Raw genomic sequence first — 15,304 nt, forward strand, 5'->3', positions numbered from 1 at the left:
ATATTGTCTGTTTTGTTGCCATTCTGAAGCAAATTGGAAGGAATGGAATGCTAGAGTAATTTAAACTGATGTTCCCGTTCTTTGTTCCCGCTATAAAAAATACTTCTATTTTGAATAATGCCGAATAAAATTCTAATGATGATTCGATAGTGTACAGGTAACTTTTTAAAATATAATATATAAAATTTTGTTTTTAATAAAAGCAATGAAACAGTATTCTTAAATATACAGAAGCTTTTAGAAATACGTTTTAACTTTTTTACAAACAAAATGGCTTTTTCTGTTGGTATAAGATATGTAGTTGATCGACTCAAACCATCATTATAGGTTTAAATGGTGTATTATAGAGTTTTAGAATTCTTAAAATCGAGATGTTTTGATTGTAATGATGTAATTTAAACAAAATTTATAAACAAATTGTCAAAAAATTTAAAATTATAACTGATGTTATAATTTTATATAATAATTTTATATAACTGATGTTCGGTTAACTGATGTTATTCTTCATTCTTCAAGTGCAATGTGATTCCGCTTTCTTATTTGACTGTTTTAGTACCTTGCGGTTTTGCGATTTTTTTTTTTTTTGTGATGTCCTATTTAGATAAAATAGTACTTGTGTTAAAGGCATGTTTTAATTAATGTAGTACATTCAGTACACTAATAAGCTCATGTTTTGAAAACATTTTTCCACATATAGTCTTTTATACGTATTATAATTGTTTATTATAATTAGTTCGAAATATCAAGAATTCAAATTATTATAATTATTAAGAATATATTTAATCATGGATATATTACATTATTGTATAGCATCAGAAATGAGTTAACAAAATAATACAATTCTAATATATCAGAAAATAAGTAAAACGGTGATTTCAAAATTCTATCATTAAAAAAGGAAATTTATAAATATGAAGAAAATTATAATTAACTTAGGGTAAAACAATGGAAACTAAATTTCTAATGGTTACTGTATTATTTCTATTATTTGGGTTTAATAAATAAACATATTTATTTTTATAATGGGATCCTGCTCAAGGCACTGAGATGACGACAACGTGTAATAAATATATAAAAATATATAATTTAATTATTAATTTGCCTTAAAATTTCAAAACTAAAAAAATTTACACTTTAAATATTTGGAGGATATTATAAGAAGATTAGTAATTGAAAATAATCATCTTTTAAGGGTTTTTTTATAAATAAATAAAAATAAAATTTAAAATTACCTATAAATAAGTAATTAATATTCCTTCCTTTAATCATTTGAAGTTTTTCACTGTAGCATTAACTTCTGAGTTGCGCGGGCTATTATTTTCCGTGTGGAATCTAAACACTTAGTCGGCAAATTCTTTTCAAAAACAATATAATCTCTGAATACTTTCCCTCTGTCTCTCTTTCCTGCTATCTGCCTTTCTGTTCTTACTTTCTATATTTTTTCCCAAATTTGTTATCAAAGAGGGAATCAATATTTTAATTAACTAATAAAGAAGTCCCTAAAGTACTTAAATATTATATTTTCATTGCAGAAAATGAGAGTATGAAATATCAAAACTTCAACGCATCAGAAGTTAAATGAAGAGTCCTTTTCAAAATTAAATCTTTCATCGTTCATTAATTCAGATTAAGTACAGATTTAAAAATCGTTTGTATTTAAGTATTTTAATATAATATTTTATAGTTCACATTTTCATTTGAATGATTTTTTTCTGTTGTATCCAACAGATACTACGCCATTATTTATCCCTTAAGCGGACGTTGGACGAAGACACGAGGACGGCTGGTGGTCTTCTTCATTTGGTTTTTCTCCATAGCTCTGTCCAGTTTCCAGCTGGTGCATGGCAAGGCTTTGAAATTCACGGTCGGTGGGCAAGAACTTTACGACTGCAGTGAAATATGGGGAGAAGTAGAAGGGAAGGTAAGAAATCAATCATTTCTTCTAAAAACGAGCCCTAATAAAAGAAGCAATTCCCCTTTGCTTTCTAGATTAGAAATCACGAAGATTAATGTTTAGCTCTTCATAAAAATTCGGATTCCCCAGACAAATTAGCCTATCAAAGCCCAAGTAATGGATTCAATCCTCACATGAACAATTTCATGTGATTGGTTTAGTAATTTAAGCAGAAAATAATTTGGAGAGTAAATAAATTTTCCAAGGATTTTTTTTATTAGATGGTTTCCGAATTCTAAGAATAAAACGGATGAGTTAGATCTTTTCAACAACAATCAATAAAAGAAATTGAAAAGTTTTTGAAAAGTTAAGTAGACGGTATATGCTTTGTGATATCTTTGATTGATTAGTGTTCAGTATGATATGTTGATAATAATCCATCATTTTGATTTCTTGGGTATAAAAATAGGCCTAATTTAAAAGTAGCCATCAATAATCCAAGCACTTCTTTCGGATGAAAATTATTTTTATTTTTATGTATTCAAAGAAACAGAAGATTTGACTTTAAACACATTAAAATTAGTCTGAAATATAAAGGATGGAATTTAGTTTTGTTTTATAGACTGTTTTCGAAGAAATTTTAACAACAGATTTCTATTTCCATTTCACTGATATTAAAACAAGTTGGTGATTGCATGGATGACGCGAATCATAACAGAAATTTTTATTCTCATTTTTTCTATAATATGAATAATATCATTTTATTTAAACGAACCATTAGAAGTGGTTTCTCCGAAATTTTCTCTCACACTCTCCAGTAATGTTCGTATACTTAATATCCCGCATAAAGTTATGCACTTTTGGTAAACCTATGAATCCATTGCACTGGTGAATGATAATTAAGAAATACGTAGATTTTTGGAGTGAATTAAAACTCTCTTTTTACTCTATTTATCGTAGGAATACGATGTGAATTTTATTAAAAGAATTAAAAATAATTATTGTAAAACATATATAATATATATTTAAATACTTATTAAAATTCTTCAAACGTAGTGTTGCAATTAAATTAGAATCACAAAAGTGTAACCATTTAGAGATTTCAATGGTTTAAAAGTTATTTTGTATCCTAATAGTTTAAAAATCATCTGCTTAAATTTTAATTAATTTACATTTCAGCATCAGATTGTTCGAAACCAATCGAAAAGTCTTTTTTGGGTTAATAATACATGATAAAATTGAAAGAAGCATGCTTATTATATAATTCAAAATTCATATCTTAATGAAGAGTTTAAATATATTTAAATAAATAAATAAATAAAGTTTTATCATTTTTTATAATTATAAATCAGCATGAAGAATATTTTCTAAGTATATTAGCTACTTTAATTTTAAAATTTATTTCATATATAAAAACAATATTTCAAAATAAAGCTTAAATAGTAAAGAATGAGTCTGGGGCTATCACTATATTTCTTTATATATCCTTTTATTGTTTTAAGATTGAAAATCATTCCTAATCAGTTTTTTTTTTCATATTTAAAGGCAAATAGCAAACGATTTCTAAATCCTTTAACTAAGTTTTAAAACCTTTTTAGTGATTGTAAAATATATTTTATAATTTAATAAAGAAAACGTTAAATATTCCTAGGGTAATTTATGTTTACTTCTTTCTAAAAATTTTGTCCTTTTCATTGAAATTTTTATCTTTTTAGTAATTTAAAAAATTGTTTAGAAAAATTTACAAACAAATTTTTAAACATTTTGTTTATTAATCTTAAAAATTGGTGTAGAATTAAAATCTAGCTTTTAAATAAATCAGAGTAATTTTATTTGTTGCAGATAATTTCCTTACAAATAACTCCTTAAAAATAGAGAAATAATTCTTGCCGTTTGAACTTCCCAAGTTAAGAATAATGGATTAATTAATGTCTAAAGTTAAATAATCATTAATTCGTTTCTATAGTGACAATTCTCAGGAGATTAAAAGGACCATTTAGCTGCTTTTGTCACATTCTCTGGAAGTTTAATGCATTATCTAATTCAAACAATTAACTTGATCAAATGTTTAAAACATGAGTTATTCTTCCGTGTGCTTCGGGATTAAAGTGCACATTTTTCTTCGAAAATAGTGTTGTGATTAACCATTCTTTTAAGCAGAAGTTTTTGTTAACAGATGTGAAAATTCTTCAATTAAAAATATTAATTGAAAAGAAACGGATGATTTGAAATAGTTGAATTTTTCTTTAATAAAATTATTAGTATTACAAGTTTATGTTTTCAAATTTCATATGTTTCGAATGCTTTAAAATTATTATCATGTGTTTCCAATGTATGACAAATAGATGTTTTATGCTAAATAGAGGTTTTAAATTAATACCATGTAACATGGAAGTACCTCTTTTAATAATATTAATAATAAAATTTTTTCGCTATAAGTAGTTTTAAACTATTTAATCAAGTAATTTTAAAAAAATAATTTGTTATTAGTACACAAAAAAGTTGTAGTATTGCCTTTTTCGAAAAATTATTCTTACTTATATGTCTATCATTTATAGTTCGTTATTTTAAAATATCGATTTATTATATGTTTTAAGATAATTTTTTCACCGCCAGATGGAGCCTTTTCCATTTAATCAAAATATAACTAAGCCAATCGATTAACTGATTATTTTTAATAAAAATCATTCAAATTGTTTATCGCGATGGAGAACCAATAGCTGTTACAAATTTGTAAGATTCTTACCCGGTGTAGTTAGTCTCATAGTAATGAAGTGATATTTATAGAAACTTTTAATTGTGCTGATTGAATAGAAAAAAAAAATTATCGATGACTTTGGTATCAACTTAGTGACTTTGACTACGTTGGGGACAATAATGAAGATTCTAGATTTTATAATATTTATAACGATATCTCCATTAGGAACCGGGTTTCAGAATACTTCTAGAAATTCTACACTCTGCTATGGTAGCTATATAAACAGAGGCGCTCACGCAATAACTTTTGCCTCTCTTTGAAGATGCTGATTGCAGAACAAGATCTCTAATTTTTTACGCTGAACTTTTTGCTTATACCTTTAGTGGCTATAAGTGTTGTACTGCATCGACTGTGTTTTTTTTACCTGCACTTCGTGTTTTCCATGGAATAAAGCTCGTTACCTGCTACCCGAACCAAGCTTGTAAAACGTTTTTCATGTGCACAGAATTTTTCCGTAATTATAAAAAGTATTTGAACTGATCTTTTAAAAATTCAAAAACCAGAATTGTAAGTGTCTTTCTTTTTTTCAGGAAGAATTTATCACGTTAATTCACCACCAATACGCAATAGCAATTTTTTTCCATTCCATTTTATTCATTTTTTTGGAAACACATTGAATTTTAGATAATGCTTATCTTAGTCTAAAAACAATGAATTTTTAGAAGATAAAATAAAGGAACAATTGAAACATTAGATTTGTTTTGAGAAGATGAACAATTTTAGATGAAACTGATTTAGAAATTATTGACTCTAAATCATTTCAGTCTATATTTGTTTTTGTTTTCCTATTCAAGAGCAACATTGAAAAAAAAAATAATGTAGATATTAAATCAACACATTTTTCTTTTTACTTTTCTCCCAAGGTGCAATTTCCGGGATAGTACAGCTCTCCTACCATTAGAGGTCTGGAGGGATTTCTATTTCCCATATAGACAATTTCTCTCCATTATATTCTTCCATTATTTACGAAGGAGGGAATAATTTAATTGAATGAAGTTTGACGAAAATACCTTTCATTGAAATAGTCGGAATAAAGATAAATTTTATCATTTGAAAAAGGGGGGGGGGTGCAAAAGTTTGTTCCCGTGTGTAGAAGGATAGCTTTGATTCGACTAAACCACAATCACTTTAGAAAAATTTATTCACTTTCTAATAAATGCTTGGTCAATGTAGATAATGTAGTTAAATAAATAAAATATCAGTTGCTACATTCATGTTATTGTTTTTACTTAAAACGCACGAAAAATTAAATTTATATTTCTGTATGAGACATAAAAACTTTTTATTAACTGAATCGAATTATGGATTTCGAGCAATCATAATTTATATTTATTGTTATTTTGAAGCAAATCAATTAATTTTTTTTTCAACTAATTCCTCCTCGTTTATTTTGTTCAATGTATTCTAATCTATTTTTTTTCCAAGTAGTAGTGCATTTTAAATTCCAAATTTTGAAATAAAATTCTTGAAGCTTAATAATGAGCAACATTTTCGTAAAATTAGGGGTTAAAGCAAGAACAGTTGACTCTTTGCTCATTATTGAATTGATAAAACTATCTGGAAATCGGGTATGAAGTGAAGAGGTGACAGCAAATAATTTTATTTGAAGATAACCATAATTTAATAACCTGTACATTTTTACTACTCTATTCTATAATATTTCAATGACGATGATTCACTATTATAACTGATTACTCACATTTAATTGGTAAATTGATCCACTTAATAAAAGTTAAGTGGATCAATTTACCAATTCAATGTGAGTAAGTTCCATTCCATATCGAGAAGAGGAACCCTGATCTACGGATTAAAATTTATGATGTACTAAGACTTGCTTATAATTTAAACTGGTCATTATAGAGGAAGAATTTGCTTTACTACTGTTTCCGCATTGTAAAGACAAGAATATATAACCTGATTGAAGTAATATATTTGTATAACAACTGTGATTATCGGGTAGTTAAAAATCGTGTCAAATTCCAATTAAACATATCAGTATTTAGATGTCACTTGAAGTGATCAGGTCAAATTAATGACAAAATTTAGAGGCGAATAGATTTGTTTACAATTCCATATACTTAACTGAATGCTTCGCATCGCATAGTAAAATACAAAAGAAAATAACAATTAGAAATTAAATTATTTCATAACTTCAGCAGTTTCAAATTAGAAAAAAAAATCTATTATATGCGAGATAAAAGTTATAAAAAACGTTATAAAATAGTTATATTTTTGAGCTTTTGCATAAAATTAACTGGAAAAAGATTTAATTGATTGATTGATTTGAAATCAATATCTATCAGTTAAAAGCCAAAAGTGCTTTCAAAATTTGATGGGATATGTTTTTTTGGGGTGGTAGGGGAGCTAAAAAAATATAAAGCAAAAAATATTCTAATTTAGTATTTTTCTCATGATTTGCTCAACATTTCACGATTATCTTGAGAATTATGTTATTTAAATCATAAATTATACATAACTTTTATTTCTATGTATTATTAAAATTATAGAGTAGATGAATAACATGAAATTAGCAATTTTTTCGCATTATGAAGTGTAAATATAACATTTTAAACTATATCCTTTGCTTATTCTGTTATTGAAGAACTTCAGAACATCCAAAAAATATTATATCGAATTTGGACAAACATTAACTATTTGATTTTGATTTACGAAATTTTTATAAGAAAATTTTATCAAAACTTAGAATATGAGAAAATAGCATTTAGAAATGTAAAATAGTATTAAACGTAAATTTTGTAAATTTAAAACTGAATGTAATTTCCGAGAAAAAAATTCGTATGGTTTTATAAAATAAATTTTCAGAAATTAACATCATTAAATTTTAAAAATATGTATATACTTTTACCCAAAATTGCTATCAATCAGATTTGCCGAATTACCTAATGTCAAGAAATTAATTGTTTTTTTAAAATACAAATGATAGCTTTAATTTCTGGTCGCAGAATATCTTCATTTAATTAATATGTTGGTACGATTCATTATACTTCTTTGAGATATTACAAATTAATGAAACAAACGTATTATTAATCTTGACAAAAAAATGAAGTTTATATTAGAAATATTTCCAACAAAATTCCATTGCGTAATTCTAGACGCAAAATAATTCCAGACAATCATTACTGCTTTTCAAAAATCTATTAATAGGTAAACGCAACATTTCCCCCAATATTAAAATAATTAGCATAGTCTGAAATTAAAAGCTATTTATTGTGGGTGATGTAATACAATCTCGACATTTTAATTTAAAGAGTTTCGAAAATTTTTCTCATTTTCCAGATCTTTCTTTTTTTATAATTTTCAGTCTTGGGTACTAATTACAAATATATATATATATATATATAAAGTAGCCTTTCGTAGCTTGAACAAATTAATTTCTAAACTTTAAAATAAAAGCGGTCTTTGAATGGATTTAGAAATCGTGTCACGCTTAGGACCACTTTAATAAGTAAAACAGTCTCAACTTCAATTAGAAAAACGTAAGCAATCTTTTTCAACGTGTTTAATTACAATCTAAAGAAGAGATCGTATTTTTTTAAAGCAACTAAAAGTAAAATGCTAATACATCAAGATAAAAGGACGTTTCCCACAATAAAAATACTTTTTATCTGCTTTATTTTACTTTCCTACTTTTACATTCATTTGACAGGATTAATTTAAAATTGTAATCTCTCTTTCCTTTCAAAAGTTTGTTTGAAGTGTTAATTTATTTTTAAGTTTCTTTAAAAAGCACTAGCTATTCGTTTTTGTCAAGCAAAAAGTTAGTCTTTTAAAAATTAGTTTGATTTTTTTTTTTTGGTTTAAGCTGGGTATTTCAAAATATTTTCAAAAAATCTATTTTAAATTTTAATTGTTCTTTAATTATTCTGTGAATTATTCTTGGCACATTTATGAAACATTTAAATAAGTAAAAATACATAATGAAAAATATTGTTAATGATCTTCATATTTATGGAAAAGAAATTTGAATTAAAAATAACTATTAAAGTATATTCGAAACATTTTTTCTAATAAAAAAATTAATGTATACTAAAAATTTTCACTTTATTGTCAAAGTCAATGAGGAAATTTAATTTAGATCAATTTGATATTAATATTTAAAAAAATTTACTAACACTGCTTTGCTATATACCAAAATGAAAGGAAAAAATACATGAGGATTTACAAAATAAAAAAATGACAAATTTGTATTATTTAAAAATTATGATTTATATTATTTTGTATAATTAAAAGAAATCAAATTACAAAATTTAAAAAGTTAAATAAATAAATTAATGAAACATTTTTAATGTAAATAAATAAGAAAGAATTTCCTTTAAATCAAAGCTTTATTCTTTTGCATTATGAGGCAAAATATTCACATTAAAGGTTTTTAAAACTCCTTTGTTTATCTATACCCGACCAGGATAAGAAATTTCTGAATCAGATTTTCTGTGCCGGTGATGAAGAAGAAGGAATAAATTGTAAAAGAGGACCGAGTTACTAAATATATCGGAGCTAGAATCTGTTTAGGAGCGTAATACAGTAGCTTAACATTGGATAGTTAAAATTATAGAAATTAGATCCTAAGAAGTGAAGAATTCACATTCCCATGGAAATCAGATGTGAAAGCTAAAGTACATTATTTTAGGTTTGAATTTAAATAGTTAAAATAATTAATTTTTAAAACTATTTAATTTAGAAATATTAAATACATTCTCGGGATTTGAAAAATGAAAATAAAGTATAACAAATGCTTATTACTGTCAAAGTTTAGGGCTTAGTTTACTGATAAAGGATAAAATTGCACATATAAACTGAGTTTTGATATGAATTTACAATTTACTTGATAGAAATGAGCTTTGCAGTTTTTATGGAATTATTTTTTTGAATACTCTTCTGAAATATAACATATCTTTTTTTAAGGATAGTTATAATTTTCATGTATGAATACAAATTTTAAAAATAAATTTCATTTAAAAATATTTACAATGTTTAACATTTCGCTTTCTTATTCCAGATCCTTTTGATTGCTTTTAATACCTTAGTCTTTTTTAATAGAATTTTTTAATTCAACAATTCGGATTTAGCTGTGCTAAATTCGTTTGAAATATAAATGAAATTAACTTGATATAACATATTCAAGTCTTGTAAATATTATACTCAAACTTACTTAACAGAATAATTTTCTATTTTATTCCATTGATACAAATACAAATTCGAGACACTGGCTGCAGTGTCAAGAAAATAAACTGTAGAATGAATATTTTATTTGTATATTTGGTTTAAATAAGTAAAATGTATTTTCTAATAGCAGATAGATACATCTCTTTACCCTTGAAAATTTTAACAACGGATTTCATATATTCACTCTTTGTTTGTTTGTTTGAAAAGGCTAAATCTATCCTTATTGTATCATAATAAAAAAATCAAAATGCTAATGACACATATTGAAAATATGAATTCATAAAAGATAATAACTAAAAGTGAGAATTAAAAATATAAAAAAAATTGAATATATCGAGAAATATAAAATAAACCTATAAATTATCTAATTTTAATAAAAATTTCATGCAATATTTCATAGGTTCAATAATATTAATAAAATATCAGGTTCCCACATGTTGACACTAAACAAATTAAAAACAGTGATGCATTTTTCCTCAAATCTATTAAAGAAACATAAACATATCTCTGCATTTGAAATAAAAGATTTTAGGAAAATAATAAAATTGTGTCTTTCCTATTTTTCAGGTTTACACTCTCATGGTATTTAATGTAACCTTTGTGATTCCTATCCTGATTCTGAGCTACGCGTATGGTAGCATTGGCATAAAAATGTGGGGCCATACCATGCCCGGAAATGCTGATCCTTCTAGAGACAGGCAGCAACTGGCGGCAAAGATGAAGGTAAGTGTGAAATAGATATAATATCTAATCAACAATCAATTTGTAAATTATCAGTTGCTTTTGACTTCTGAATCACCTAATAAGTTCATGATTTCTTGGTTACTGCCAATACGATCGATTGAATATCATTTATAATAATCGCTATTTAGTTTAGCTATATTTACGTCTTTAAAGCAACACTAGCGCTATTTTGGGACGGACATTGTAATTTTGAACCCCGGTTAGATGACGAGGACGACACCTGAGCTGGCACCACCCTCTCCACACCATGCCACACGAGCGAGAAGACGTTTGGCCTGGACGGTTTTAATGTGTACCAGACCCGCTTACACGATGGCTCTTCGGTGGAATCGAGTCTCGAACCTGAAACCCTAAGGCTCACAAGCCGAGACCTTATATAATATCATATAATAATCGCGGATAATATTGATAATAAATAGCAAACATTCATGCTAATTGAATTTAATATTTTAACAATAACATTAATAACATAAGACACCCAAAGATTATGATAACGAGTTCAACGATACTTTTGGGGAATATATTTTCCCATATTGTAACATATCGATTCATTTTTTTAATAATTGATGATTTCGATAAATTTGAGGGGAAGACACATATCGATGACATTCCTTATAAACATAAAGAAAAATATTAACAAAAACTAGTAGATGCGTGTATCCTTACGAACTTTTATTCCATTAACAATAACTCAAATATGATTGCCACAGACTAACAAACGAACGTTACAGTAAATGATCTCATGCATATTTGCAGAGTACTTAAGAAATAAACTAATATAATTTGTGATGCATTTTAGATGTAAATGAATGGTTAAACTAAATGTAAACAATACAGATTGAATGCAATGAACTAAAAAACTCATCAAATTCTCAAATCAAAACTAATTACTAAAGACAGATCAAAACAAATAGAGATCAGCTAACATAAAAAAATGCAATGACAAATACAAAATTAAAAAAAAATAAGGTATTGAAAGAAAATCTTACCACTAATTCTGACTTGTCCATGGAATGAGAACCCAATTATTCAACATAAAGTTTTAAAAAAAATCAGATTTTACAAAAAAAAAAAGAAAAAAGAAAAGAAACTTCAAAATCAGATCCGATTGGCATTTGCTATAATCCAGCAAAAAAAAAAAAAAAAAAAAATGTAAATGAAGTTTACGATCCTATAAATAACTTGTGTTTATAATTTTTAGTTGTATTCGCATAAAGTTAAATTTACTTTCATATTCAATTCATACAGACAAAAATCTCTGAGTTTTCTCAAACCAGATTTTACTATTTGTGGATACGATAACGATGCAGATAAAGATGTCAAGGATTCTAAACAAATCAACCCAGTGTTACAGACATCGCTAGGTTATTCTAATATAGATTCCTGATTCTCCCATTAATCTTTAATAAAATAGGTCTTAAATTACTAACATATTGCTTTTAAATTTACTTCTAAGCAAACTAAGTCCTCTTTTGGATACCTTATTTATAAATGTAGCAATAGATTTAGCAAATCCTAAAATCAGTAACATATCGAAATATTAAAGGAATCAGCTTAAAGAATATATTTGAAAGTGATACTTTAATAGCTCCACATTAGATTAATTGAATATTTCAAATTGTTAATATTTTCAAAATGAGAATAAAATTATGATCGTATGAAAAAATAACTTCATAATTTTAACGAATACTGTTTATAAAAATTATGAAACACAATATCTGAAAAAGAAAACTCGCTGAAAAATGTATTATATATTAAAATATCGGTTTTTTTCATTTGTATATGTAACGGTTAAAACAATTAAGCTCAAGTTACACTGGCGATTAGCTGCAATTAGGACACAGAATTAATCTTTACTTTGTATAAACTTAATGATTGCAATGTCACTTATTTTCATTTTATTTCCGTGGAATCATTAAGAGTTACTAATGATTATTAGAAAAAAAAGTACAAGTTTCAACGCAATTTCTTAACAATAAAAGCGAACTCAATCAACATTATTAATTATCATCATTGTGAACTCTTTAATTGTATTAAATAAATACATGGATACAAACAATTACTTAATTCGTGTAAATTTTGACAAATACGCTTTAAATATAAATTTTGAACGGTGTATATTTACCACGTATTATTCATAAATTAACACATTAAAGAATGATTTCAAATTGTGGTGAAGTAGATAAATGGTTAAATAATGCAGTCTGTTCATTAATGTTTATTTAAAAATTTATGTTTTGACTTCGAAATGCAGGGCATTCACATTTCTAACAATAATAAGTACCAAATTTATTATTATATATATCATAATATTTATTATTATATATAAACGTATTTTCATTATAAATATGCACAATAATTGTATTTTTACTGTGCATTTTTATATTCCAAAACTGATTTATTAAAAATTACGAATACGAAACAAGAAATACCATACTAAAATTTATTTAATCATGTCATTTTAATAGATATGTAATTCCTTACAATAAAATTTACATTAGTATTCTTAATATTTCGTAATACCTTTATCTAAAATATATGTAATTAAGCAATATATTATATTCCTCTTTTAATAATTTCTTAGAAAAGAAATATTATTATCAAATTAAATGCTGAAGTTACAGTATTCTTACATAATAGTATACTATTTATAATAGCAATAAAATAAATGAACAAATAAAAATTAGATTCAGTATGATAAAACATCTGCATAAAACAATTTTGAATATATTCAGCAACGTGGTATTCAAGAAAAATCAATTAAATATCATATTTTCCAACCATTAATCATAAGCTATGATTATTATTAGTAATATTTGATTTTCTTCCCTACAAACAACGTGATTATGAACTTAAATATGTATCAGTTTTAAGTTTTATTTATAATAAATTAGTTTCACTTGTCGTATCGGAAATCGATGAATAACGCTAGAAGCACCACATAACTCATGACAACACAACAGTAATATTAGATGTCACTAAACCATTGATGTGTCTCGCAATATATAATTTATTGTCTGAATGATATTTACATTGGCAAGCACGTTATATATGGAGGAAGATAAAGTTTGATCTTCTTGTCATCCATGTAAAGCCAACTTTCACATGCAATTGACTGAGAACTGATAGATTAATTCCAATGGAGGTGAAGGAAATCTTCGACAATATCGTAGATAAATTCACTTAAACAGCATTTCCATGTGAAAATGGATAACATGAAGAATGGTAATCGATTTATATCATTTAAAACCCCTCTTATAACTAAACAAAAATAGATATCAGATTTTTTTAATTTATTACTCGTTTTGTTCAGGACAACAAATATTATTTATTTGTTTATTATTTTGTAATATTACCAAACTATATTTTGAAATGTGGGTATCATCATAATTTTTCTTTTACTGGCTGTAAGAAGTATGTTAAAAAATAAACAAAAAATTTCCTTTATAAAATATATTTTTTAGTTTAATTTATAAGAACTTTAATTGAAATCTTAAATCATCTATTTTGCGAAATAAAAATAGGATCACTCAAGAATATACGAAAAATTAGTACCAAATAACCTTACAACATTAAATAAATATAATCCATCTATCTTCAATATTTCTTTTTTTAAGGTTAACATATAATTATTTAACCCCCGTAAACAGCCTTCACAGAATATATGCAATTTAGAGTAATAAAATATCGACTATATTTCTCAAATAAACGACACGATTAAATGAAAAAAAATTGTGATAATGTTCTGATAGCTCTTAATAACAGAAAAAAAGAAAAAAAAAATTTGAATATAAATTTTGTATTGATTGCATATCAAGTATTAACAAAAAATAAATAAATAAAATAGCATGATATATATTTTTCTAATTCAATTTCTTCTGCATTTTTTAAGTGGAAATAAATTTATTTTATAAATATTCACATTTTTATCATGCGCAGTATCTTAAATCTAATTTTGAAAAACTAATCCGTCTTGAAGTGAAAGATAAACAGAAGCCTTTTGAGATCGAGTCGAGTGGTTCGTTAATGAACTGAAGCTTTCCAACTTAAAGGACCAAAGCATAAGATATCTTTAAAGAGTTTTAAATAGACCCAGATTTTCGGAGAATAAGTGTAAATTCTGAGAATTGCCATTTAAGCTTAGAATTGTACTTCCGGTCCATTAATTCTGCACTCGTTCACAACAACCGACTTACTAATCCATTAACTTGACGCTTATTTATTCGCTTGATTTCCACACTGTTTTGGCAACAGTTCTCCCTTTTCTAATCCTCTCCCTCAAGGATAGATTAATCCTTCAACGCAATTTGATGCATTAGTTGGCTCTGCTTTTTCAAAACTCAACTTTTGCAGTTCATTATTTCAATCTTACTTAAATAGCTGTTGAAGTTCTTTTTTTTTTCTTTGAAAATCGTTTGCTTTATTTTTCTAAACTCTAATATGTCCAATTTTCTTTATTTTTCAGATTAATTTAAAATTGAATTCGTTGAATTGTTTTTTCGTTTCAATCATTATAAGGTTCTAAAAATGAATGAATGGATTGTTATACCTTATAAAATAATTTTATCATAGATATCATATTTAAATTATTTGAATTTATGTTTGCAATGCCGACATTTTTTGCTTCTTATTTTAACTTATCTTAAATCTTTCATATTTTAATATCTTATCTGTCTTATCTTTCTTGTTTTAACATCTTCTTTTAAATTCTAACCGATTCTAAC

The 15,304-nt window shown here is 25.7% G+C and overlaps 1 protein-coding gene across 1 annotated transcript in view; it reads left to right on the forward strand.

Annotated features, from left to right (window-relative positions):
* Positions 1–15,304, forward strand: part of LOC129969374 (RYamide receptor-like) — a 137,872-nt gene that overhangs the window by 117,389 nt on the left and 5,179 nt on the right. The window contains exons 3-4 of the mRNA XM_056083927.1: positions 1,729–1,921; positions 10,404–10,559. Coding sequence (XP_055939902.1) covers positions 1,729–1,921; positions 10,404–10,559 — 349 coding nt within the window. The remainder of the gene's footprint in view (positions 1–1,728; positions 1,922–10,403; positions 10,560–15,304) is intronic.

This window comes from Argiope bruennichi, chromosome 5 (assembly GCF_947563725.1).
Source record: "Argiope bruennichi chromosome 5, qqArgBrue1.1, whole genome shotgun sequence".
Lineage (NCBI taxonomy): Eukaryota > Metazoa > Arthropoda > Arachnida > Araneae > Araneidae > Argiope > Argiope bruennichi.